The sequence below is a fragment of the Chanodichthys erythropterus genome, chromosome 21 (assembly GCF_024489055.1).
Source record: "Chanodichthys erythropterus isolate Z2021 chromosome 21, ASM2448905v1, whole genome shotgun sequence".
NCBI classification, from domain to species: Eukaryota; Metazoa; Chordata; class Actinopteri; order Cypriniformes; family Xenocyprididae; genus Chanodichthys; species Chanodichthys erythropterus.
This window is the reverse complement of record NC_090241.1, coordinates 16,001,291-16,028,140: the sequence shown is the minus strand read 5'-3', so window position 1 is coordinate 16,028,140 and position 26,850 is coordinate 16,001,291. Positions and strand designations below refer to the sequence as shown.

The 26,850-nt window shown below is 37.8% G+C and overlaps 2 protein-coding genes across 15 annotated transcripts in view; one reads left to right on the top strand and one right to left on the bottom strand.

Annotated features, from left to right (window-relative positions):
• Positions 1-26,850, top strand: part of sec16b (SEC16 homolog B, endoplasmic reticulum export factor) — a 125,750-nt gene that overhangs the window by 15,198 nt on the left and 83,702 nt on the right. Inside the window, exons 12-27 of one of the 14 annotated variants that reach the window (XR_010893412.1) lie at positions 3,681-3,762; positions 4,087-4,204; positions 4,318-4,429; positions 4,518-4,623; positions 7,680-7,817; positions 7,922-8,035; positions 9,846-9,927; positions 10,105-10,449; positions 11,657-11,685; positions 11,893-11,994; positions 12,107-12,199; positions 17,053-17,152; positions 17,483-17,507; positions 18,066-18,389; positions 19,949-19,985; positions 20,077-20,095. Coding sequence is in view for 6 of the 14 variants with exons in the window: in XM_067373208.1 (XP_067229309.1) it covers positions 3,681-3,762; positions 4,087-4,204; positions 4,318-4,429; positions 4,518-4,623; positions 7,680-7,817; positions 7,922-8,035; positions 9,846-9,927; positions 10,105-10,449; positions 11,657-11,685; positions 11,893-11,994; positions 12,107-12,199; positions 17,053-17,152; positions 19,949-19,985; positions 20,077-20,101 (1,483 nt within the window). In the remaining 8 variants the exon portion in view is untranslated. Of the gene's footprint in view, positions 1-3,680; positions 3,763-4,086; positions 4,205-4,317; positions 4,430-4,517; positions 4,624-7,679; positions 7,818-7,921; positions 8,036-9,845; positions 9,928-10,104; positions 10,450-11,656; positions 11,686-11,892; positions 11,995-12,106; positions 12,200-17,052; positions 17,153-17,482; positions 17,508-18,065; positions 18,391-19,948; positions 19,999-20,076; positions 20,956-26,850 lie in introns of those variants that run through there. The other 13 variants (XR_010893411.1, XR_010893410.1, XR_010893409.1 and 10 more) reach the window with 13 other exon arrangements.
• Positions 21,123-23,688, bottom strand: znf648 (zinc finger protein 648). The gene has a single exon (XM_067374498.1). It carries the CDS (start codon positions 23,610-23,612, stop codon positions 22,161-22,163), a length of 1,452 nt encoding a protein of 483 aa, XP_067230599.1. The 5' UTR covers positions 23,613-23,688; the 3' UTR covers positions 21,123-22,160.

Genomic DNA, 26,850 nt, shown 5'->3' with positions numbered 1-26,850 from the left:
ATAGTTCTTTTTTCATCATTAAAGTTTATTATTTCCACACGTTTTAAAGCTATATCAGTTAAAACTTCTAATGGTTCGTTTTCTGAGTGCACTTATCTGAAGCACACACACAAACAGACAGCTGGCTGTTAGATGTCAAGTCTCGTAAGTGACTTCTCTTTCACATTTTTTGTTATGTTTAAACTGTCAAATACACACAGTTCACATAAACAGTCAGTTATGTCTGTGAAAGTAAATAGCAGGGAATGTTACAGAAATCGTATGTGTATATTAGATCTGTGGTGCATTCCCTTCAAAAATAAAACTAATACACTGCGTTTAGCAGCTCAGATGTCAGTAAATGAAGACTGTTATGTTCACTCTTACATCCAACAACAAAACATCTCAATTACTTACCAGACATTGTTGTAGCTACAGCTGCTTGACCGCGGAGAAAATGGCGGACAGCGTACCACTCGCTGAGGGCGGAAACTATGGTAATACAGGACTGTCAATCAGCGGCCGTGGGCGGGGCATGAGTAATGTGACGTCACATTACTCAGTGAATCAAAATGGGTGGATTTTTATCATTGTGGGATGGTTGTGTTCACACACTGCTAACACACATTTATATCCAAACACCTTGTAAAAGTGGATTTAGCGTAATAGGTGACCTTTAAAGCAAAAACCTCCAGAGGAGAAAGTCCACAAAAAATAAAACAGAGAAAGGTATAATCCAAAGGCAAGAGAAATTAAAATAGAGAACACTTACTTAGGCAACTGGCTTCAGAACAACTAAACACCAAGCAAAGAAACTAAGATAGAGACCCTGCTTCTCAATCAGCTCCCTAGCTTCCTAGGTTGTGAATCAGTATATCGTGTAAATGAATCTGGCTGACTCCCTGATCAGTGCCCTGACTACTGAACTAGGGAGCTGATTGGCATGCACCACACATAGTCACTTAAATACACACAGCTAAACAAGACACATGTGAACATTACACTAATTCACGCAAGTAAGCTAGGCATGAGAGCACCACGAGGACCTCTAGAGGCCAAAACTCAACACATGCAAAATACTGACAGATTATTTACTCTGGGAATTTGAGTTGCTTCTTAAGGTCTGCCCGCATCTTCCAGTTCTTTGCCGTGGCCAGGACTCCTCATCTCTGTTGCCACGCTCTCCCCAGACCTAAGGAATTCTGAATGAAACAAGGCCAAAGCCAAGGCTGAGTTAAAATTTGTCATGTCACCACCGAAATTTCACATCCACCAAACTTAACCTGCATGAAGAGAGGACTAGCTCAAGATTTGCTGGTCTTTCACAGAGCGTGCAGCTGTGACTCTCTGATAAACCCCATGTATAGAGGTTTGATGGAGTGGGTAGGACACTGAATATTGAAAACAGAAATTTAATCAAATTCCGAATGTCCTGCCAGGTGAGAACCCTCTCCCACACACTCTCCCACTTCATCCAGCTGCCCAGCTTATTCATGTCGACTTAATATGCAGACTTATAATGTTGACTTTCCCCTTCTGCCTTGAAGACCTTCCCCCACTTCCAGCTTGCCCTGGTCCATCAGCCTAGCCCTTGCCTTCCCTGGGCTGCTGTCCCAACTATGTCAGCATGATGCAGATTCTCCTCCGCCTCCACCTCCTGGCCAGCTAACCACTTGCGACCCATTCTTAGAACGTTGGAATGGTGTCCTCTTTGATTTCAAAGTGTTCCTGGACGCCACCCTCCTCAACACCAAACATCTGGACTTAGGTGTGAACTCCATCCTTGTCAATTGGCAAGTTGAACCAAGTCCTCCAAATGTCCATCTCCCTTTGGGTACTGATCTTACCGTAATGGTCAAGTCATCCATGAAAACCTGTTGGGTGCCATCTGCCAGTACTGCACCCCGATGTAACTTCTCGTCTGCCTTGATATGGAGGATCATTGCTGCTGAGAACAGAATGACTGAGATTCTAACCCGGTGACAATGCTCACCTCAAGCCTCTGCCAATCAGTGGTAAATATCCCGCAGGTGAAAAACATGTTAACCTTACTGATTTGGCACTGCAGGAGCTTCTTGAAGTGCCCTGGGACTTCAGTGTTAGTTCCAGTAACTTGTGGAGTTTTGTTTTATAGATGATGGTCAGATCAAGCCACAGAACTATTGGGTTGCTATGGTTTCTTATTGCATCTTTAATGATTTTTATGCTCTATGCTCAAGACAAACAGGGACCCTTGGAACCCCCTTTTTGAAAGGATGTGTTCGAATACTAATTGTCCAACAAAGCCCTCCACATTGAGGAGTGATATAGTAGGAAATTGATTGATATCTGTGGAATTCTCCTCCTTAGGGATGAAACACACCTTAGCAACCAATCTTCAGCTAGGAACTTCTTCTTCCATGTAACCGTCAGAGTCATCTCCTGAGCCTTTCATAATGCATGTACACCTTGTATGGTCTTTTCGTGCCTCACGGAAAGCTTTATTAGCCGCTGCAGATCGAGAAGTTGTTTGGTTTAACCTTCAGCTCCTTCTTTCCAAAGCGATCAGCCTCTGTTTTCCAGATGATTGATGACACAGCACTAAGCTTCTTTCCCACATCTCCTGCAATCACTGCTTCCAGCACGTGGTCCACATTGTAATCAGACATCTCACACTCCTTCTTTTCTGCTACAGTGGGCCAGTTCACTGGCTTTTTCTGGGCATCTACTACGCTAGTGTTCTGTTTTGCTTGTGCATCTAGAGTGTTTTAACTTTTCCTTGGTGTCCTATCCCCTTAGATACTTTGACAATGCTATCGGTGCCCCCTACTTTCTCATGTGCCTGGAGATTAAGGGGACTGGGGTTTGCCTCTTGCACCAGGGTCTCTTCCTTCTAACCAGGTTTCCCTGTGCATTGCACAATACTGGTAGGCTGCGAGCACTTTATCTTTGTCTGGTGTATGTTCATATCCCTCTCGTTTTTGCATTTCTTCCCACATCTAAAGACCCAAATGGCTCTTCCTTGGCTCTTCCATCATCGATTGTCTATCCTGGCATCCGCCCCCACTCACCCAATCCCGGTGGATATCTTACAATATAATTTTCCATAGCAATCATTTATGGGTTCATTCTCACGGACAATGTGCTTCAGCTCACCAAGCCTCCACACCCCTGCTCTGGTCTTTCCTAATGTCCATGGTCTTTCCCAGCTGTCACTGTTCTTCATCGGATGCCAGCTAGTCTTCCTGGGTTTGCCAGAAAGAAGTATGCAGAATATCATAGAGTTTATCACAACCAGCTCATCTTTACAGGTACTTGCCCTGCACCATCTGTTAGCCAGTGACATCACTATCTCCTTTTCTTTTCTCAAGAACCCTTACTCCAACTTGAATTTAGGGCTTCTGTGGGTTTCAAATGAAAGGAAATAGTAATCCCAGAAAACAGTACATGTCTTATAGTTATACATGTTCATGAGGATACCAGCGAAAGGGTCTGGTTTCAGTTCTGAGTGGATTGCCTCAAAGATTGAATGCACGTCCCTGTAATGTTTTATCTGCTTTCAGTTAATGGAGGTTTCTTTCACATTCATTTTTGGGCTGTGTTTTGTGTTATTAAGGTAGAATTTTCATTTGTTGATATGTATGTTATGAACTTACTGACTAATATGCATGCTTTGTACACATGTCACAGTGTAGCAGACTGAATATTTATATGTTTGACAGATTTACAGGCAGTCTGGCTCCTAGTGACCCTCTGCAAACTATCTTCCAGCTGCTCTCTGGGAGGATTCCAGCTGTTTCCATGGTAATGTACATTCTGTGCTGACTTAGTTTATCGTTTTTTTTTTTTTGTTTTGTTTTTTTTACTATTTTAATGATTTTTAAATTATTTCATTTTTAGTTTTAGCTATGCAAGTACATCAAGTTAAACTAAATGAAAATAAGAAATTTTGCCTAAAATAAAAATGAGTAAACTTTTATATTATCCTATCCGTTATTCCTTTATGCAGAAGGGTAAAACAGAAACCTCCAGTCACACCTCATGTAAAACTTTTTTATTTTCCTCTAAATCCTCCTCTTGACCTTCTCTTCTAAATGTTTTCTTTATGTTCTCCTCTCCTTTTTGCAGTCCTGGAGTTGTGAGAAGTGGGGAGACTGGCGACCACACTTGGCTGTTATGCTGTCCAATGAGACAGGAGACCCAATTATACATCACAGGTCCATCATCGCCATGGGCGATACCCTAGGTAATGTCCTGTCCAGTGTCTAGAAATAACCATTTGTGTATGTTCTTTCATATTTTGGTCTAATATAAGATGAATCTTAAAGTAGATCTTGACTTTAAATGTGTTCTTCTCAGCCTCCAGGGATATGCTGTTTGCCTCCCAAATCTGCTACCTTACAGCTCAATGTCCCTTTGGCTGGTACAAAAACAGATCAGAGCGCCTGGTGCTTCTGGGCAGCAAGCAAAGGTGAAGATTCAATGTGAATGCAAACATATCTGAATGACTGTGTTCCTGACCTGAATTCTAATGACTCTATTAAATTTTTTGATTGCAGTGTACAGTTTTCCAAGTTCTGTCACAACTCTGCCATTCGCTGTACTGAACTGTTTGAGTACTGTCAAAGGCTTGGAAATGCTGAATTTATCATTCCTGCTTTTCAGGTACAATTCATACATTATCTTTTTTATATATTTGATATTCTTGATGATTCTCTGTTGCACTCTGTTCAGCGGTCTAACACAGCACTTGTTAATGTCAAAATTATTGTGATGGCCAATCAGATAAAAGAACACAGGGTTTACAGTTCACAGAAAGCTCAGAATATCCACTGACCCTAGAACCGCCCCTGAAACTATTATTTAGTTTCAAAATAGAGCAAACAATACTGACAGTACTGTTTAAATGTACATCACTTAATATTACCTTTTTGTTTTTTGCATTTTTGTATAAAATGTCATATTTGAAATGTGAATATTCAGGAAAAAGTGCATTCTTTCTCATATAATAGCTATATCAATATTAAAATCAAACTCTCACAGGCTGTTTTTGTATCAAAGAGAGTTTAAGTCTTAAATCGATCTCTATGCACAGTCTGTGTCTGTATTTGTTTGTCATGTTAAGTGCTAAAATCCAACATTTATAAAGGTACATTGTCAAGAACGGCAGTAATGTAGCACAATCAACACAACATATGCACACTGCTTGGTGGGTGCAGTCAGTTGGGTGACAGCAAAAGATATTTAATTTGATTGGATGTCATGTATTTGACTTTTTACAGCACCACCATTTTCCTGTTTATACATTAGAGGTGGCATGCTCGATTTTAATAATTTTAAAGGTGGGGCAGAATTAAATTAATGGCAAATCTCAGCATTTTGTATGGGAACCACTGATCAACAGGAATCTTAGCAGATCAGGGGGTAAAAAAGTCTGAAACCACTTTTGAAAATTATTTTATCCTAATTCAATTAAAATAAATCATTATAAACATGATGTCATGTGCCATGGTGGATAAACACTCACGATGAGGAGGAATGTAGAAAGGAAAACTTTAATAATCCAGGAAACAAGAGTAACACCATCAAACACAAATATATAATACAGACGAGAACCAACAGAGACTGAGGGAGAACACAGGGAATATATACAAGTCAAACAAAGGGGCAAACGAGACTAATTAACAAGACACACCTGGGACCAATGAACTCAAATCAGGGAAACCATAGAAACAAACAAGTGGCGGAAAAACTGAGAATAAAGAAACATGTGACACAGGAAACATAAACACAGAACCCTTTTTTTATTGTTCAGTATACTCTCAGACTTCTGGACCCCACTGTATATCCTGATTCATCACTGTTTGTTTCATCACTGTTTATGTCAGATTTATAAAGGGTATGCAATGACGTACTGTAATGGCAAAAGATCCTGACAAAATTTTCATTTTTAGGGGAAAACTAACCAAAAGGTAAACACTAAAGGGTTATTTATATTTTATTTATATTTATATTTTTGTTGAAATCCGATGGCTTAGTGAGGCCTCCTTAGCCAGCAATGACATTTCCTCTCTCAAAATCCATTAATGTACTAAAAACATATTTAAATCAGTTCATGTGAGTACAGTGGTTCAATATTAATATTAAAAAGTGACGAGAATATTTTTGGTGCGCCAAAAAAACAAAATAATGACTTATTTGGTGATGGCCGATTTCAAAACACTGCTTCAGGAAGCTTCGGAGCATAATGAATCAGCATGTCGAATCAGCTGTTTGGAGCGCCAAAGTCATGTGATTTAAGCAGTTTGGCGGTTTGACACGTGAGCCGAATCATCATTCGATACGCTGATTCATAATGCTCCGAAGCTTCCTGAAGCAGTGTTTTGAAATCATGGAATGGCATGAGGGTAAGTAACAAATTAATACATTTTTGGGTGAACTAACCCTTTAAGCTGTCAAATGTATACAAGGTTCACATAAACATAAATTCGGTTATGTCTGTGAACATAAACAGCAGGGAAAGAAATCATGTGTATATCAGATCAGTATATTAAAGTCACATCAGCGTAATATTCAGTATACATTGCTGTAAGTGCTGTTAATATGAATCAAATATTCACAAAGCAGTCTGGTGTAAAGTGATTCAAGTGATTGAAAAAGTGAAGACATTCTTCTTTTCACTATAGCTGCTCCAGCATGGAGAAAATGGAGGATTGTGTACAGCTCACTCAGGCCAGGGTCTATGCTAATAGGGCAGAATCCATCAGCAGCCATTGGCGGGGCATGTGTAATGTGACGTCACATTGCATAGAAACTGCAAACGTTGCTATTTTGAGGCAACTGAAAATGACTGTGCCATTGACCAACAAAAACCTAGTCTAACGTCAATGGTGCAGTATATATTTATATTTTTTAAAGGGTGCATTAGTAATATGCGCCGATAGGCGGGTGCGTAGACTCTGCTCATTACACACACACAGAGATGCGCAGCAGCACACAAACATTTTTAAATATTAAAAATTAAAGGATTCCTCTCTGAAAAAGCATTCAGTCTTTTCACTTGCAAATTCCACCATGTAAATAGCAAATCCGCCATGGTGTAAGCACACCTGGCTTTTAAAGGGAATGGGAGTTGTGACTGATTGGTTTATTGCATGTTACGTCCAAAACGCTCCTATGACTAATTAGAAGACTAGGTACAACCCTTTTGGACCATATTCCTGGTGCGGCGACCATTTATTCCGTCATTAAACTGGCAAAAGAGGATGCACTTAGCACATGACTCAGTGCACCTGAGCCATGCACTTCAGACCATGTGCTTAGATCGTTAAAATAGGCCCATTATGTTCAAATACTATATATGACATTGGGTATGATCTACCCCAACATCCAGCATATCTGACACAAAATGGTAACTGCAAATTCACATGCTCTTTCCTATATTAGATGTTTTTTTGTATAATTTGCGGCATTCACGCTGAACACCAATGCTGCCATTTAGTCTTTTTGCCACTCATTGGCTGTAACCACAGTGACTCCCACCTTCTCTGACGACGTGCATACCCTCTATAGGTCATTATTTTAACTATGTCATAAATGCTCCTTAATTTTCAAACATTCAGATTATATGACTGTTTCACATTTATATATTGATGTACTATGGCTTAGTAGGTGATTATGTGTTTTATCTGTTGCATAATATTGTGTTGTGTTCTGTGTAGGTGTATAAATTCCTGTATGCATGCCGGCTGCTGGACTGTGGTCTGTTTTCTCAAGCCTTCCACTACTGTGAGGTGGTGGCAAAAGCTCTGCTCAGGATAGAGGAACCCCATGTAGTGCTGCTTGGAGAGCTTATTAATGTAATGCACACCTGTACAGTACTAAAAAAAAGAATCCTGTAGTATTTTGTGTATGCATCAAAATTTGTATGTCTTTTTTGTGATCTGTCTGTTTGCTAACATAGTTGGTGGACAGACTGAAGTTCTCTGAGGCACAGCTCAATGACACAGGTGTCAGTCAGCCTTTCCTGGACCCTGACTGGCTGGTGCAGATCCGCTGCAGACACCAGACCATGCTGGTAAACCCAATGCTTATACACTATATATGATAGTCATTAGTCCACTTATTATGCCTATTATGCCCCTTTTCACAAGATGTAATATAAGTCTCTGGTGTCTCCAGAATGTGTCAGAATGTGAATCTCAGAATGTGTCTGACTCCGGTGTCAAACCGGAGTCAGACACTGATGGAGAAAAAAATAAAACTTTTAGAATGCAACTGGACATTTCTAAATGGTTAGTGGATAAATGTATGTAATTGCTGTGGAGTTGATTCAACTCATTGATTAGCATGTGCCGTCATGTTAATCTTTTGTGCAAATCCAACATTGAATTTACCCTTGTTTGTGAAGCAGTTCGGTATAAAATGATGGCATGGCAACAACACTCTATTACAACATCTCTTCCTCTTCTCTAAAGCAGCCCTATATGGCCTCAACTCCCTTTGTTGCATGTTACCTGGGGCAACGTTTATGTAAATGTTGGGGTTTCACCAACCCGGGACAAAGTTCTTTGTAGTCTCTACCCACTGTTTGTTGTAAAAGTTGTTAAAGAGCAATTTCTGTAAAAGAAAAATCTCCCTTTCTATTGAACTAACAAATGTGTCCTAATGTGCCCTGGACAACTGTGAAAGACAGACAACTGTATGTGAAGTTCAGTTAATACGGTTATATTTTACAAAAATTTGTATTAATATATGTATATCATATCTAATTATTAATATATACATTAAAATATATATATTTTTTGTGATATACATTTTTTGTCTTTCACAGTTGTTATTTATGCTCAAACAGCAACATTACACACTAACTAAAGTTATAAAAGTGAAATCATAATCAAGGACCCTTCAAAGATTTTCAGGATTGTCTATAAGACCATATAGAGCTTAATGAACAGACCACACTAACAATTTATCTTTAAATAACCTATGGTGCTGCTCACTGACCTCTAATGACCTTTTATTGACATTTGTCTCGGGTAATACGGTCAACAAGTTGTCAGCAAAGACAGATACCTATTTTTAACGTGTATCCTGTGACCTCTTTTCATTGGATTTAAAAGAGACCATGATTTTGTGTTCATTTACATTAGTAAGTATTACTGCATATTGATATATTGATAACATGCAAAGAAGCTCCCAAATGTACTTTTCCCAAATGTATGCATTTTAATATCGTAATATATATATACATACAAAAAAACATATATCACGAAAAATAGTAATATATTAATGTATATATTAATAGTTATATATAATATACATATATTAATACAATTTTATGTAAAATATAACCATATTAACTGAACTTCACATACAGTTGGCTGTCTTTCACAGTTGTCCAGGGCACCTTAGGACACATTTCTATTTATACTGCAAATGCTATGTGGTGTCATACAAAAAAACAAAAAAAACAAAACAAACGTATATCACAAAAAAAATTATATATTAATGTATATATTAATAGTTATATATATATAATATACATATATTAATACAATTTTATGTAAAATATAACCATATTAACTGAACTTCACATACAGTTGGCTGTCTTTCATTTGTCCAGGGCACATTAGGACACTTTTGTATTTATACAGCAAATGCAATGTGGTGTCATCTGTTTGTGTTCAACTCTGAACTTGGACTGAGTGATGTTTTGGACCCTGATCCCAGCTGTATTTAGAACTAACTCCTGATCATTTGATATTGATGTGATACCTGGTATAAATAAGGCTTTAGACATCCAGTAGAACTGGCCACTTCACTTAATGATCCATATGATGACCTTTCCACTGGTTCCACTATCAGTGACCTATTTATTTGCTTAGGTGGGGAACTACTGTAGTGAGACATACCAGTCGGCAGTTGGGGAAACTACTTGGACTCATGAGGACAGCAACAAGTGTTCAGGTTAAAAACATATACCAGAGTTTTTTTGTTTTGTTTTTTAAGTATGTGCCCATGATGTTGCCCTTTGAGCCACTAGATCACAATAAAACTCAAAAAATCCATTAGTGTTTCCTGTAATTTCAGTTTTTTACTATGCTGCAAAAATGTCATGTGTTTTGTCTTTTGTTTTCTCTGTAGATTTTACAGAAGGTTCCCAGACAGAGGCAGCTAACCATGCTAGCATTGAAAATGAACCCCCAAAACCATCTCAATCCATGATATCGCACACTGATGCCCAGTTTCAGGAGTCACCAGCGAGCATCTCTTTTGAAGAACAGGCTCCTATGACTGTTGCCCCAGTGCCACTCTACCCGACTCAGCAACCAATGACACTGCCCCCAGTCTTCCCTATGGAAACGTTTGGGCCTCCACCAGTTTCAAAAGACCAAAGCCACGCTAATCTTGATAGCAGCAGTAAACATGATAGCTTTCACAGTCACACTGCTGCATCCACTTCGCATCCAAAAAGCTACAGTAATACAGGTTAAGATGACTATGGAATCAGTATATGTTTTAGGGTCTGTTTACACAACACCATTTTCAACTAAAAACAGAAAAACTTTTTATGCATTTGAAAACTTTTGCCCGAAAACATCTTCAAAACGCAAACTTTTAAAAATGGGTTTCAAAGTGCATGTTTCTTAAAACAATACCTTTATCGTATTTGTGTAAACTTCAAAAATGTGAATGTGAAAACTTTGGCATCATATGCATCCGTATTAGATGTTCAGTCTATTGGAGTATAGTGTTTCTTTACAACGTGGCATCAGCAGGTAATGGCCTGACATGGATAATACAGCTTTATTAGTCATTTTCGTGGATCTGTGTGAATGGGGATCATTTTGATAATGTTGTCGTCTGTATGCGGAAAACACAAAGGAAAAACTTTTCTATTTTTAGTACATCATTGTTGTGTAAATGTACCCTAAAGGCCAATTCACACCTTACAAACAAATGGCAACACCAACAAACAAGTTGGCCATGGGATTTAGAATTTTATGAAAAATAACTCTTGTTCACACTGCCCAACAGATACCAACAAACGTTGATTGGGCATGTTCACTCGTGTCAAAACAAACCCTGACCAACACCAACAGATGCCGACACACTGATCCACTGTCTGTGCGGTGTGAATTGGCCTTAATATACCATTATTTAATGGTATCTTGAAACTAATGTATATGTACTGTACGCTACCGTTTAAAAGTTTGGGGTCAGATTTTTTTTTCGAAATAATAATTTTATTCTGCAAGAATGTATTACATTGATCAAAATTGACAGTAAAGACATTTATAATGTACAAAATCTTTCTAATTAATTTTCTATTAATCATACAATCCAGAAAAAAAAAAAAAATCACAGTTTTCACAAAAATATTAAGCAGCACAACTGTTTTCAACACTGATAATAATAAGGAATGTTTCTTGGGTACCAAATAATCATATTAAAAAGTATTTGAATTTTTAAAATTTCAAACAATTTCAATTTCGTTATTTTAAATTGTAATACTATCATAATATTACTGTTTTTACTGTATACTTGATCAAATAAATAATCTTGGTGAGCATGAGAGACATTTTCAAAAACATTTTTAAAGTTCTTACCGACCCCAAACTTTTGAACAGTATTTGCAACACTAATTTTAATAATATTTATTTTATTAAAATAATTTTAAAAAATCTTTTCTAAGGTGGGGACTTTTCTGCTGATGCACTAATGGTGAGAAAAACAAATAGATCCATTTCAGTTCCTTTTTATTTTTTATTTGAAAGTCTGAAAAAAATTGGGGAAGATGTCTCTGCATGTTAAACAGAGACTGGGGAAAAGAATTTCCCCAGAAAAAAATTTGTTTAATTGTATATATGTGTGTGTGTGCGTTTCATACGTTGGTCTGTAATTGTCAGTATGTTTTATTTTAACTTTAAGCAGGGTGCTGCTGAAATTGATGCTGTAGTTGGGAGTGTTAATCAGTCCAGGACAATTCCAAGTGAGGACAACAACAGAGAGGCCAACACACAATCACCTAAGGTATATATTACATCAAATGCTTATATGATTCCCTCTTTACTTTTTGTTCTTGTATGTATTTATTATTTTTTTATTATTGTTGTTGTTGTTGTATTGTTTCATCTCTGAACAGAGCTCTAAGCCTGGATGGTTCAGTGGCTGGTTCAAGTCCAAGCCTAAAGAAGACCCAAAAGAACAAATCCTAGAACCCAATCCTACCACGCAGGTAGACACCCTTACATTTCCCATAAAGTGATTTTATCTGTCATGAAACAAGTTTTTTTTTTTAATGGCTAAAGACTTAGCTGCTCTGATAGAGCTAGGCAGGTCATTCCACCAGCAGGGAACAGACAAGGAGAAGGTCCGTGAGAGTGATTTTGTGCCCCTTTGGGATAGCACCGCAAGGCGCCGTTCACTTGCAGAACGCAAGCTTCTGGAGAGCGCACAAGTCTGAAGTAATGAATTTAGGTATAGTGGTGCAGAGTGGATGTCTTGTAGACCTTGAACTCTGCATTTGTTCAGTGTGCGGTTCCCCTTTTCTACTTATCTTGCTTATTGACTGAATCGACACACCCAAGTATATATCTTTGTATTTATAAACTGGCACAGAGAGATATCTTTTTGCTCTGTCTTGAAGGCAAACATTAGAGCCTTGTATTTAATGCGAGTGGCTATTGGCAGCCAGTGCAAACTGATGAAGAGAGGTGTAATATGTGCTCTCTTTGGCATGATAAAGACCACCCTTGGTCAAGTTTCTGAAACTGGTCCAGAATGCTGCAGCATGCATGCTGGAAGGCATGCCAAGTGAGCATTACAAAAGTCCAGTCTGGATAGAACAAGAGTTTGGACAAGAATTTGTGTGGAATGCTCAGATAGGGAGGGCCTAATCTTCCTAATGTTGTACAAGGCAAATCTGCAGGACCGGGCCGTTGTAGCAATATGATCTGTGAAGCTTAAACTATCATCCATCACCACTCCAAGGTTTCTGGCTGTACTGGAAGGAGTTATGGTTGATTAACCATGTTGAATGGAGATGATGAAGTGTGATGAAGTGTTGGGTTGTCACCGATCACAAGCAGTTCCATTTTTACAAGGTCGAGTTGAAGGTGGTGGTCCTTCATCCAGCCAGAAATGACTGTCTGGCAGGCTGCAAAGCAAGCAGCTACCGTCGGATCATCTGGTTGGAATGAGAGGTAGAGTTGTGTGTCATCAGTATGGCAGTGATAGGAAAAACCATGTTCCTGAATGACAGATCCTGGTGATGACTTGTAGATGGAGAAGAGAAGTGGTCCAAGCACTGAGCCCTGAGGTACCCCAGTAGCAAGGTGATGCGACTTGCCACCGGAGTGTGGTTCCAGAGGGTTGCCGTGATTTTGCCAAGTAAGACATGTTCCTGGATCAGCATACTTTGTTGATCCTGGAACAACATTCCTGTCTGAACCTAATCCTACCCATAACTTATCCCTAAAATCAGAGGGGATAGATAGGTGAATAACATTGATGTAGAAGCACCTAACGCTGGTTGCAAGCCTAACTTGACATAAAATGTAAACTTGTCCCTCAAATCTGATCGGTTGATTGAAATGTTGTTCCAGGATCAACAAAGATGTTGATCCAGGAACATGTTGCACTTGGTGAAATCACATTCACCGGTTCCTGAGATGCCCTTTGTCATGAGGGTTGTCAGGAGGATCTGGTGGTTAAAGGGTTAGTTCACCCAAAAATGAATATTACCCCATGATTTACTCACCCTCAAGCCATCCTAGATGTATATGACATTCTTCTTTCAGATGAATATAATTAGATTTATATTAAATAATGTCCAGGGTGATTGCTTTATAATGGGAGTGGATGGTGCCCAAAATTCTAAAGACAGAAAAACTGTATTCATCCATTATAAAAGAAGTCCACACTTCTTGTTAATAAAGGCCTTCTGAAGCGAAGCAATGTGTTTGTCTAAGAAAAATATCCCCCCCAATATTCAAATGCTTCAACATTTACAACACCCCCCCCCCCCCCCTCAACATAAAAATCACAGTAGATCAGATGAAAAATATGTAGAATTAATTTATTTTGAAGCAATAATTTCGTTTCTATTCAAATATGAGTTTGTCATAATAAATTTGAGAAAAAAATACTCCCATTCCATTGAACCGATTGGTACCGTCCAACCAATGTGCGTCGCACTTTCACCAAAACAAAGCGAGTGGCGCTCTACTGTTTGAATGAGAGAGAGTACGGGTAGCTCAAAAAATGAAGAGAACCGCTGCCCAGCCGACTATATTAAACTGCTGGTCAAAGAGAGACGTTAAAAAGAATAAAGCATGTCCTGAGAAGGTGGTATGAGGTACACTCCACATATATTTTAGCTAGCTAATCCCTTACAATTCAACCATAACTAAGAGTGTAACTGCAACCATTTACCAAAACAGCCGTCTGTTTTGTTAGTTCATGTTTTAATAGTGTCTGTATTTATGACAAAAGTATTCACATCGGTGTTTGTTTTCTTCCTAAATTAATCTGACTTTTGAATGAGTTGGCTGAATATGAACAATTTAAGTGACTGACTCAATAAAAAAAGCGAATCGCTGCCGCCTACTGGCGGTTTCAATATTTAACATAATTTCTTTCTTTTTAGAATCACAGTTATGTTAGAATTTGAATGATTATACATAAATTTCATAAAGTTGTGATAGATAGATAGATAGATAGATAGATAGATAGATAGATAGATAGATAGATAGATAGATAGATAGATAGATAGATAGATAGATAAGAAATAAATTATCCAATAAACATTACACACAAAACAGATTATTATTTTTTTTATAAAAAAAATAAATAAAAAAATAACAGACAGCATATGTTGAAACCAAATCTACGACCCTGGTTGCACGGTTTGTTTACTGCTTGATATCTGGGTGTGTTGTCTCCCTCTTAGCCTGCTGTTTTTGGTGATGTGACTTATGGGGTTTTGGCTAACGTGGCTTTCGCTAGTGTTTGGCATTTACTCCGACAATATAAACATGCCTCGGCCAACGGTTTTTCAGTTTGTTTTGCTGCTGCAGCCTCCTCCATCTCCCAGAGTTCCTGGTCAGTATACTCCAGTTCAAACATATGGCTGGGCAAAAAACAAAGTCTTCTCTTGGCTTATATCGAAATCCTCCAACATTTTTCTTAACAAATCCTAGTTTTGTACTTTTAATTCGTGACCGGTGTTTTGTTTTGCTCTCTTCTCTGCACTTCCGTGTTCGTCACCGGAGCTCACAATACGCATGCGTCCTACGTCATAAGCTGGGACGCCACTCTCTCATGAACACATGTAGGACAGTTAGCGGAAGCTAGCGATTAAAGTTTATAAAATTTGATATCTGGATATTTTTCGTACACAAACACATTGCTTCACTTCAGAAGGCCTTTATTAACCCCCAGAGCTATGTGGACTTCTTTTATAATGGATGAGTAAATTTTTTCTGTCTTTAGAATTTGGGGCACCCATTATAAAGCATGGATTACCCTGGACAATATTTAATATAACTCCGATTATATTTGTCTGAAAGAAGAATGTCATATACACCTAGGATGGCTTGAGGGTGAGTAAATCATGGGGTAATTTTCATTTTTGGGTGAACTATCCCTGTGAACTGTGTCAAAAGCAGCAGACAGATCCAGAAAACTGAGTACTGATGATTTGGAAGTTGCTCGTGCCAGTCTCAGGGCTTTAGTAACTGAGAGCAGGGCAGACTCAGTTGAGTGGCCACTCTTGAAGCCAGACTGGTTGTTTTCCAGGAGGTTGTTCTGTGTGAGATAAGTAGACAGTTGGTTGAACACAACTCTCTCAAGTGTCTTTACAATGAATTGAAGAAGGGATACCAGTCTGTAGTTTTCTAAAAGTGCTGAATTTAGAGTGGGTTTCTTAAGCAGTGGGGTAATCCTAGCCTGCTTAAATGCTATGAGAAATGTACCAGTAAGAAGAGAAGTATTAATAATGTGAGTGAGTGCAGGTACAATTGAACAGGAGATGGCCTGAAGAAGATGAGTGGGGATAGGGTCAAGTGGACAGGTAGTAGGGTGATTGGAAAGGATGAATTCAAAGTGTGAGCATAGGTTATGCCGGAAAATAACCTGTGGGGGAGTGTGTGTTGAGGTAGGAGTCAAGTTGAGGTTAAGAGTGATGAGAAAGTGGTCTGAGGTGTGTAGTAAAATGTAATGCCTGTCCTATCTAGGACATGTTAAAACATGGTAGTAACATGTTAATTCATGCTAGCAATGTGTTAACCATGTTAGCAACATGCTAAATATGCTAGCAGTGTGCAAATTATGCCAGACACATGCTAAAATATGCTTGCAATGTGTCAATTCATGCTAACAACATGCTCATCATGTTAACAACTTGGTACATGTAAGTAAACATGATAAAAGCATGCTAATCATGTTAGAAACATATTAACATCATGCTAATTTATGTTAGTAATGTTAGTAATGTCTGGTGGTGGATGAGCAGAGACACCTGATATGATTGTAAAGCGCTTTGGGTGTACAGTAGTACATATGAAAGTGCTATAAATGCCTCATTCATTCATTCATTAAAACATGCTAGCAAACATGCTAATTCATGCTAACATGTTAATTAATGCTAGCATTGAGTAAAAACATGTTACCATCATTCCAATTCATGTTGACAATGTGCTAAAACATGCTAACAACATGCTAATAATATCAATGTGCTAAAACAGGTTATAACGTGTTATACAATTAAATTTTGTTAATCAAACAAAATGTAAAATATAGACACATGATAAAATAGTAAAACACATAATAAAACATGCTAGGAAGCTTATAAATCTTTTAAACTTTCAGACAAACCAACATTAGTTTTTACCAAATTAACTTTACTTTCTAGTTACAATTATTACTTTACTTAAACCTGACAAACCTGACAGACCTTTCTAAGTTGTAAATATCCTTCTGCTGTTCATCTTTACAGCAGCCCCAAAAATAATTTGCACAGTAACAGTTATATGATCACAGAGCCTTGTTTGCAGTCAAGTAACAAAATTTTGGTTTGTTTCCTGTAAGGAGTCAACGGCCAACTTTCCTTTCCCTTCTTCTCCTCCACCGATCCCAAAGGCTTCACAGGCTCAATTCAGTGGGATCAATCCCTATTCTAGGAGTGCTGGTGAGTGAAGAATATCTGTACATCTGCCTGATACAGAGCTTTCAGACTGTTGTATACATTGAGTGAGCATGAGCTGACAGAATCATGAACTAATCATGAACAAACCATTAGTAAATGATCAGTATATAATTTATTGATGTATCATGAAGTTGTAAACTATAGTCTGTGTTCAAAAGCACAAACATGCATGCTTACATTGCAGTGCAAACTACACAGTGTTCAACACCTGTTATAGATAATGTGTAAACGGATGATTAAATTATTTACAAAGCTTTTTGCATCCCCTAACCTAAAGTGTAAACTATTCATGATTTATTGTATCATTTGTAGATCTTTCTTACCCTTTACAAATGGTGTAAGTATACAAGTCATTTTCAACACTTTCTGCATCCCCTAATCTAAATTGTAAACAACTAATCACACATAAACATTTTACATATTTGTAGATCCTCCTTATAAATTATGTGCAAACGCAATTTTTAAATGTATCATTTATTTGCCATATGCAAAGCTTCTGGTATACCTTTCAGTTACAGGATATAAAAATCCCTTATTTGACATTAAAATTATAAATATACCCAAATGTATTTTACTATATAGATATCTTTGAGCCCTTAACTCACCCCATACCTAAATATAACCACTTTCAGACACTTCACAAAAACAAAAATGTAATATAGATTTATGACAATTATCTTAGTTACAATATACTATTTTATGGATCATTTTAAGCTCCCTACCCCACCCTATAACCCTAAACATAACCATTTTGACAAAATATTCAAAACATAATGGGCAGATAAATGTACAGTCAAAATAATTTATTTAAAACATGACAAAAAGCAGTATGAAGAATAGACATGCTACATTACCAGTGCTCTGACAGCAAAACTTAATTTTGTGTGTGTTACAGAATGAAATGAAAGTTGTCAATCACTGCAAACGTTCCCCTGATCTGCATGTCCATCCTCCAAAGCTTCAAGCTGCATCTCACTCAAACTGTTACCACTTTGTAGTTTGTACTGCAATATAAGGGCTGACTGGTGAGGGTATAGACAGCTGTCTTCTCTGATACACATGGAGTCTTTAAACACTGTGAACCTGCATGTGAGCTTCAATGGAAGGTAAAACTGGTTCTGAGGTTCACTTTATTGCTAGATCCACACACTTCACACAGAACCCAAGTCTGTGCTGATGAGTGAAAGGATTGAACGTAACCTACTGGAATCCCCAGACTGTGAGTTATTAAAAGTGTTTATCCACTTGAAAACAAAGAAATTACTTTCATTTGGTTCATTAGTTAACATAAACTAATAATTGACTGTGCTTATACAGCATTTATTAATCCTTGTTAATTAAAATTAAAAATCTTGTTAACATTAGTTAATGCACTGTGAACTAACATGAACAAACATTTAACAACTGTATTTTCATTAACTAACGTTAATGAAGATTAGTAAATACAGTAACAAATGTATTGCTCATTGTTAGTTCATGTTAATACATTAATTAATGTTAAACTAATGAACCTTATTGTAAAATGTTACCATTGCTTTTATTAAAAATACTGCTGTAGCATACCTGCATGTTTGTGCTTTTGAACACAGACCAGCTTACATCTTCACAATATATCAATAAATAAAATACTGATCATTTACTAATGGTTTGGTCATCATTAGTTAATCATTAACCATTACTTATTGAGATACTAAATGATACTAAACAATTTGACAAATATTCAAGCGATTTATAAGTGATTAATAATATATCAACTAAAAACTTATTCATCTACTAATGATCTGATTATTTCATGATTTAGTAATTTTTAAGATTGATTATTTTTTTGTAACTTACAACACATTTGTAAATCGTTAGCATAGCATAGTTCATTTATGAATTTAGTCCTGTTTTGTAAATGATTAGTTCATTATTAACTAATAACTCATGAATGGCATAACTGAATTAACAAAACATTCATATCATTTGTTAATCAATTATGAATGTATAGTCATCTGTTGTAAATGAAAATAACTTACAAATGACATAACTGAAAAATATTTTTATTATTAATATTAATATTAATATTCATATTAAATTTTCTTTCTTTCTTTCTTTCTTTCTTTCTTTCTTTCTTTCTTTCTTTCTTTCTTTCTTTCTTTCTTTCTTTCTTTCTTTCTTTCTTTCTTCTAACATTTAGCAGATGGATGTGTAAAGTTATGTATACACTTTAGCATAGGGAGCGCATATAAACTATTAACTATGATTTTTCCCTCAATAAACTCCTAATATACTGCTTATTAATAGTAAGTAAGGTAGTTATTAAGTTTAGGTATTGGGTAGGATTATGAATGTAGAATTAGGTCATGCATAATAAGGCATTAATATGTGCTAATAATGTACTCATAAATAGCCAATATTCTAGTAATATGCATGCTAATAAGCAAGTAGTTAAAAGACCCTAAAATAAAGTGTTACCGTTATGAAATTATCTCATACCGTTACCATTATCTCAAGGGTAGCACTTTATTTTACAGTCCTGTTCCCCATATACACTATATGTATTTATTTATAGTAATTATAATAACTGGTAATAACTAATTACTAAACTTGAACCTACACCTAAACCTAACCTCAACCCATGTAGTTACCTTATATTACTAAGTACTTTCTTAGGTAAGTACACTGTAAGTATACTTAAGTGCACATACTGTAAAATATAGTGCAACCAGTTAAAGGTTTCAAAGCACAAACAAGAGTTTTAACAAGTCTAATAGGAATTTTGTCTCTTTGTTACAGGACAAAAATTGTCTGGGACAATGAGTCAGAATCAAGGGTATATGTCACAGGTAAAAATCCTGATAAATGTAAATATACGCACCATAGCTGTCATGAAAATATTCAGGTTTTATTTTTTTTGTCCATAGGGTCCCTAATGAAGGTCTGCACTGAAGAATAATCGTCATCTTTGGAACTCAAGGATGGGCTTTTGGGTTCCAGCCCAGTGTTTACATGACTAAGGGATTTCTCAGGCAAACCCCTGCAGTTCCTCTAGAGAAGGTCAGATGAGTGTCTGTATCTTCATATACAGTAGCATCTGTGGTTACAAAAATACATTGAGGACATAGAGTTCTTGAAGTAATCTATAAAGGGTTTGGTGTCCACTCTTCTTTGAATGAAGACATTGAACAGCTGAAGCACAGCTCCCCATGCTGACTCTAGGGATTTGTGTAATGCCCTGTGAGGCCGGGAACATGATGGAATGGGTGCTGAGCAAAGGTGCTGTGACCCATGGAAACATGAACTTAAAATGTCACCACAGCTGGCAATGTCAGTAAACTATACAACATGTAACACCTCCACCACTATCCCACCTCCGTACACGCAAAATTACTTTAATAATTTAAATGGCTTTTCACATACACATATATCTCTGGGACAGGGAGTCGGACAGTAGTGGAGATGTGGGAAGTTGTAATTTGGAAACTGAACAGGTGGTTCCTTTGGGCCACAGCCTTGATTTATCCCAGAGGGAGAGATATTGATTTTTTTAAGCTGTTTTACTCAATATCACTTCCAAACATGTATACAAAGGTGTTGTATAAATTCTAATAAAAATCTATTGTATTTGTATGTCAGTGTATTTTATTAATGACTAAAATATAATTAGTCTATAATTGACAACTAAAAATATGGAAATATGAGCCAACTTCTCTGGTTACAAAGCAGGACAGTGGAATTTGACAAGTTGAATGCCATCTTCTTTTACCATGAGTGAGCAGGTCTGGCAGCAAAGGGACAAATGTTACAGAAGTGGCACTCTGGAATTAGGTCTCATGTCCTCAAGAGAGATATATGGAGCCAACAACAGCAATCAAACACTATTCCAACACCCTTTCATGTCTTCAAAACCACATATCACACATAAAAAATGACATGAACCCTAAATAATACTGGAATTTATTTAGTCTGTCTATGTGATATTTTTTGATGAAGAAAAAAAAATAAAACATTTTTTATTTGTAATGGTAATGACATGTTCATATTCATTATTATGCAATACATAATCTCATGTAGGTCAGTGATTTTAGCTGAATAAAAGAAGAGGTAACAGTTTTATAATTCATTTGATTCATCATATAATATGCACCATACGCTCCATCCCTTCAACCTCAAAATACACATTTTCCTGCTGTATACATTTCATACCAAAAAAAAAAAAAAAAAATAGTAATAGTAATAGTAATAGTAATATCATAGAGCTTTTAACAAACATATCTTGAATGTGACACCACTAAGAGAATTCACAATACTCCTCCTCACTTTCTTTTTCTTTCACACACTGAGTCTGCCTTGGTCGGCAAGAGGCCATCAAGTGGCATTGACATGTTACAAATGGGTCACCAGTGTGTTTACAGTGTGTTTTTTGCTAGGAATATACACAGTGATTTATTTGAAATCCAAGCCTTATAACAGTGGTCCCCACCATTCCCTGCATTTAACACTAGTAAAAATAGATACATCTTCAATGGTTTTTAAACTCTAGCTAAATATAACTGTTGTTACAGCTGAATTGTGATAGATAGATAGATAGATAGATAGATAGATAGATAGATAGATAGATAGATAGATAGATAGATAGATCGATCGATCGATCGATCGATCGATCGATCGATCGATCGATCGATAGATAGATAGATAGATCGATAGATAGATAGATAGATAGATAGATAGATAGATAGATCGATAGATCGATAGATAGATAGATCGATAGATAGATAGATAGATAGATAGATAGATAGATAGATAGATAGACGGACAACACAGAAAGACAGACAGATGCTGTCTGATTATTAGATAGACAGATAGACAAATAGATGCTTTCAGATTATTAGATAGATAGATAGATGCTGTCCAATTATTAGATAGAGAGACAGAAAGAGAAAGAGAGAAAGAAAGAACCCATGCTTACTTACAATCTTCCAGTTACTTCAGTGCATAATGTGCAGGTTTAGGGAACGCAAGTTTTAGTATCAACATGGCTGTGCATGTGTTCTGTGAGCAGGCAATCCTGAGGGAAAGATTTACTGCACAGCCCACATACAAAGATCATGCCCTCACGATGCTGCTTCTCATGTCTCTTGAGTGCTGCAAGGTGGCCAAATGACATATCGCACCCCTGGCAGCGGTAAGACCGCACAGCCACATGAATACGCTGGTGCCGCACGAGTCGGGACGCCATGGCAAAGGCCACCCCACATTCTGAGCACTTGTGTGGCCGCACTCCACTGTGAACTGTGAGATGTTCAGCGAGATTGGAGGACTTAGTGAAAGCTTTGGAGCAAATAGAGCAGGTGTAGGGACGCACACCACTGTGAATTTTTCTGTGCTCTGTCATGCGACTGGCCAGGGCAAACGTCTTCCCGCATTCCGGACAAATAAAGGGCCTCTCGCCCAAATGTGTACGCTCGTGGCGAAGAAGAGACAGGGGTTTGTTGAAGGTTTTGCCACATTGCTTGCAAAGGAACGGCTTGTTGTTGGTGTGCATGTTGCGCTCATGTTTCCGCAGGTCAGAGGAGCGCACAAAATTCTTTCCACATTCCTCACAGATGTACGGCTTCTCTCCGGTGTGTGTTCGGATGTGTTTGCGGAAGTCAGAGGACCAAATGTAGCTTTTCTCACAAAAAGGGCATTGGTAAGGTCTTTCGCCTGTGTGGAGCCGCTTGTGCTGCTGAAGAGTCCCCTGGTGCGAGTAGGCCTTCCCGCACATGTCGCAAACATGTGGTTTAAGACCGCGGTGAGTATCGATGTGGCTCAACAGGTTGCTGGACTTTTTGAAAGCCCAGTTGCAGTAAGTGCACTTGTACGGACGGTTTTCCGTGTCTCCCTCTATTCCTCGCTTCCTAATGGTCGCAAATACTGCCTGATTTTTTAAAACCTGCTTCTGTGAAGTTTTCGGGCCATCCGCTACATTTCCTTCGGCCTCACATTCGGCCAGCATAGCCTCCGGCTGAGCTCTTGGAATTGCTGCTAGTTCACATGAAGTAGTGATATCCACCTCCTGTTTCACCTTGATGCTGGTCACTTCCGAGCGCTCATGATTGAGTTGGGAATTAGGATTAGATCCAGACACAGCCTCCATGTCAGCTTCATCCACTCTTCTTTCTTTTCCAGAGGATTGTTCAAAACTTTTCTCATGAAGGTGGCATGTAGATTCATTCCTTGAATTCTTAGAAATCATCTCTTGGATTCTTGTTTTATTGTTTTTTCTTTCATCGCAACTGGTAGAATCACTAATATCCTCTTCACTTTGTATATTAAGACTCATTTTCATGGTGTTAGTAATGTTACTCTCCTCTTTAGGCAGATAATGCCTCTTGTTGATGAGAATCTTTCTAATACTTCGTTTTGATATGTAGGCATTATCTGTCAAAAAAGCTGCTGAATTCCACAGGTCATTCATTTTAGTCTTTGTAGATGATTCCCAATTTAGAGTTTAGAGCATTGACCTTTATTAGCAAATTGCAATGTCTGTGTAATCTATGTTTGAAATGCCTGAAAAAAATAGTTCATAAGTTTAGTTGTCAGATTTATATATAATATCATTAAAAATACAGTTGATCTCAATTTTATAAAATGGAGAGGCTAATACTTTAAACATCAAATAACAAAATTGAAATATAATATTAACTACATTGCACAGCAGATAAATTCACTTCTAAGAGGCTCTTGTTTGTCTTATTTTAGGCTACAAATTAACTCTGGATTTGAGAGTAATGATGGTGTAAATGAAGCTACCAAGATATCCAGTATAAATTATACTAACTGGGAGACCATCCAGCAGATCGCCTTGATCTTAGAGTTACACAATCCTGAGCTAGCAAAGAACAACACTTTATTCCCAGCTGTCATAGTGCATAGTATGCACTCCAAAGAAACATTTAACTCTACTACACATGCAAAGTCTCTTACCTAGGCAGCTCCAAGTCCACCAATGATGATTTCCAAGAGAGCAATTAATGCACTTCCTCTTTATGGTGGATTTTAGGCAGACGTTAAAGATACCATAGGAGGAGCCAGAGCAGAGTTACACTTACTTCACATGGGGGAGTGCAGCATTTTCTGGCAGTGGTCAGCACTTTAGCAAAACCATTTGCTGTCTGGAAAGATCAGATCATTGACCCTTACCCATGACAGGCATGAGGTACAAAAGCTATTTCCCAGCAAACAGCACATAACATGCATACATAGATGCAGTTACAATCCTCCAGGATTATTTCCAACCACTATAATATAAGTATATAGCTTTTTGTTTGTTTGTTCTTTTTTACAAGCCATTTCATCCAGCCTATATCACTGATAGCAGTTTCTATGTTTGATGTTCACAGGACAATTTTGACTTCAGCATTATTTTATTTATTTATTTTACATTTTCTCAGTATAAATGTATTGCTGTTTTTGTCTGACTGAGGAGATGTGTCAATCTTCGACATTCTTTAATTAATTTAATTAGCATCTACATATTTCTACTAATTCACTTGGAGATTTGAAGAATTAGGCACAGGAATAACCTGCTGATGCCAGACATAACTAACAACCTGATACCTGTCCAGCAGGAATGCATACAGATCAAAAAATTAAGAGTCAGAGGAAATATGAGAAGAAGAGCACATACTGTAGATCAGCTAGTACAAGACACCTGTTTGCTGCTCAAGGTTCAATCCACCCCACAGCGCAAATTCTGATGACAGGGGTATCCTGACAGTGAGGCTTAGTCTCTAGCAGTGTTTCCCAACCCCCACTAGAGGTCACTAAAGATTTACAAGGGGTCACCTAACATAGGGCAGGGGTGTTCAAACTCGGTCCTGGAGGGCCACTGTCCTGCAGAGTTTAGCTCCAGCCCCAATAAAACACACCTGAACCAGTTAATCAAGGCCTAACTAGGCATACTAGAAACTTCCAGGCAGGTGTTTGGAGATGGTTGGAGCTAAACTGCAAGACAGTGGCCCTCCAGGACTGAGTTTGGACACCCCTGTCATAGGTCCTGGTCCTGGAGACCCACAGCACTGCACATTTTGTATGCCTCTTGTTGGGGATAAACAGATTAGGACCCTTGAAACCAGATATGTTGAATAAAGACCTGGAGTCAAAGTTTAAAAAAAATAATAAATTGAAGATAAATTTAATGAAGAATAGTTTGCAGTTTCATCAGCAGAAGCCAGCTTCAAGTCTCACAAGGAGTTCGTAGGCCGCTCTGCGTACATTCACATTTCCACAACAATTATACTCTAACAGAGTCCACTAACTACGTCATCACTTCAGGTTGGATGATTCTGATTGGCTAAGAAAAATAGACAAGATTAGAAATTTTCCACATGTGGACAGATAGTAAGAAGCATATCTCCCTTCGTCACGGTGATGACGAGGGGGACCCTAGATTTAGGTACCAGATGTCCTTTTGGGGTCATGATGTGGCGTCTGCTGGTCTCAAGCAGAATGCCAGTTGTCCAGTACAAAGGGACCTGCACAAAACACTTAGCGCACATACACAGATACACATGATTCACAGCTTCTTCAGGGCTGAAGTTGATCTGAGCTCTGCTCTGAGCAGGAAACTTTTCCAAAACATACTGATAACATGTTATTTTCTCTCAATGAGAGGTACAGAGGAAGTCATTGAAGAAGTCATTCAAATAATTTAACAGAAATATAAATGTTGATTAATAACTTAAAATATATATTGAAGCAGCAGTGGATTCCAGAATCCACCCCTTCACTCTCTTTTCTGACAAAGTTCTGTGGGTCTCCAGGACCAGGATTGAAAACCACTGGCCTAACTTACTCTAGTTTGAGGGAGTTACAATACAATTCCCAATGGTTAGCATTACAGTTTAATATTTTAATCATCATTAAAACTGTATTTGATTAACAGGATTTGAAAAACTCATGGTAAATACTGTCCAGCATTAAGCAAAGTTAGCAACAGTCTTATGCATGCGCAGCATGCAGCATCAGGCCAAAATTGTATGTGCTGTGCTGTTGTAAAATTATTCATGGATCTAATCCACAAATTTCCTGTTATAACAGCATATTATATAATCTATTCCATGCTATCTTGGAATAAAAATTCCCCCAATTTTTTTTTTAAATCCATTCCACCATTTGTTTATTCAGGTTGAGCTTCTGTGCGGCGATTGCTTTGGGCCAGGCCTAATCAAAGTCCAGGGCTGTTTTTTAGTCCCAGTCCGTCCCTGGTGACAGGTGAAGAACAGACAGCGGGTTGTTCATGTATTGCAGGGTTAGGATGCTCTTGTAGTCAAGCAGCAGCACTTTTGTGGAAGGTCAGTAAAGGGCTATTAAGGGCACGAAAACTGTTTATTGTATTGTGATATTAATAAATGTACTAAACTCAAATGTTGTCCCTGAGCGCCGTAACGGCATCTCTCATAAAGATTTGCAACTTTACAAAGTAAACAATGATCCAAAAAATACTTAGCGTCTTCGCTAATTAGAACACAAAATACCATTGGTATGCTACTTCCGCCACCTCACCGGAAGTTGTACCTACGTTCTTTTTTACAGTAGCGCCCCACGGAAACAGGTGGATAAAATTCCTATAATAATTTATAATTTTGACTCACCCTATTTCTTACAAATGGTTTAACCCTTGTGCGGTCTTCGGGTTCTTTTTGACCCGCAAA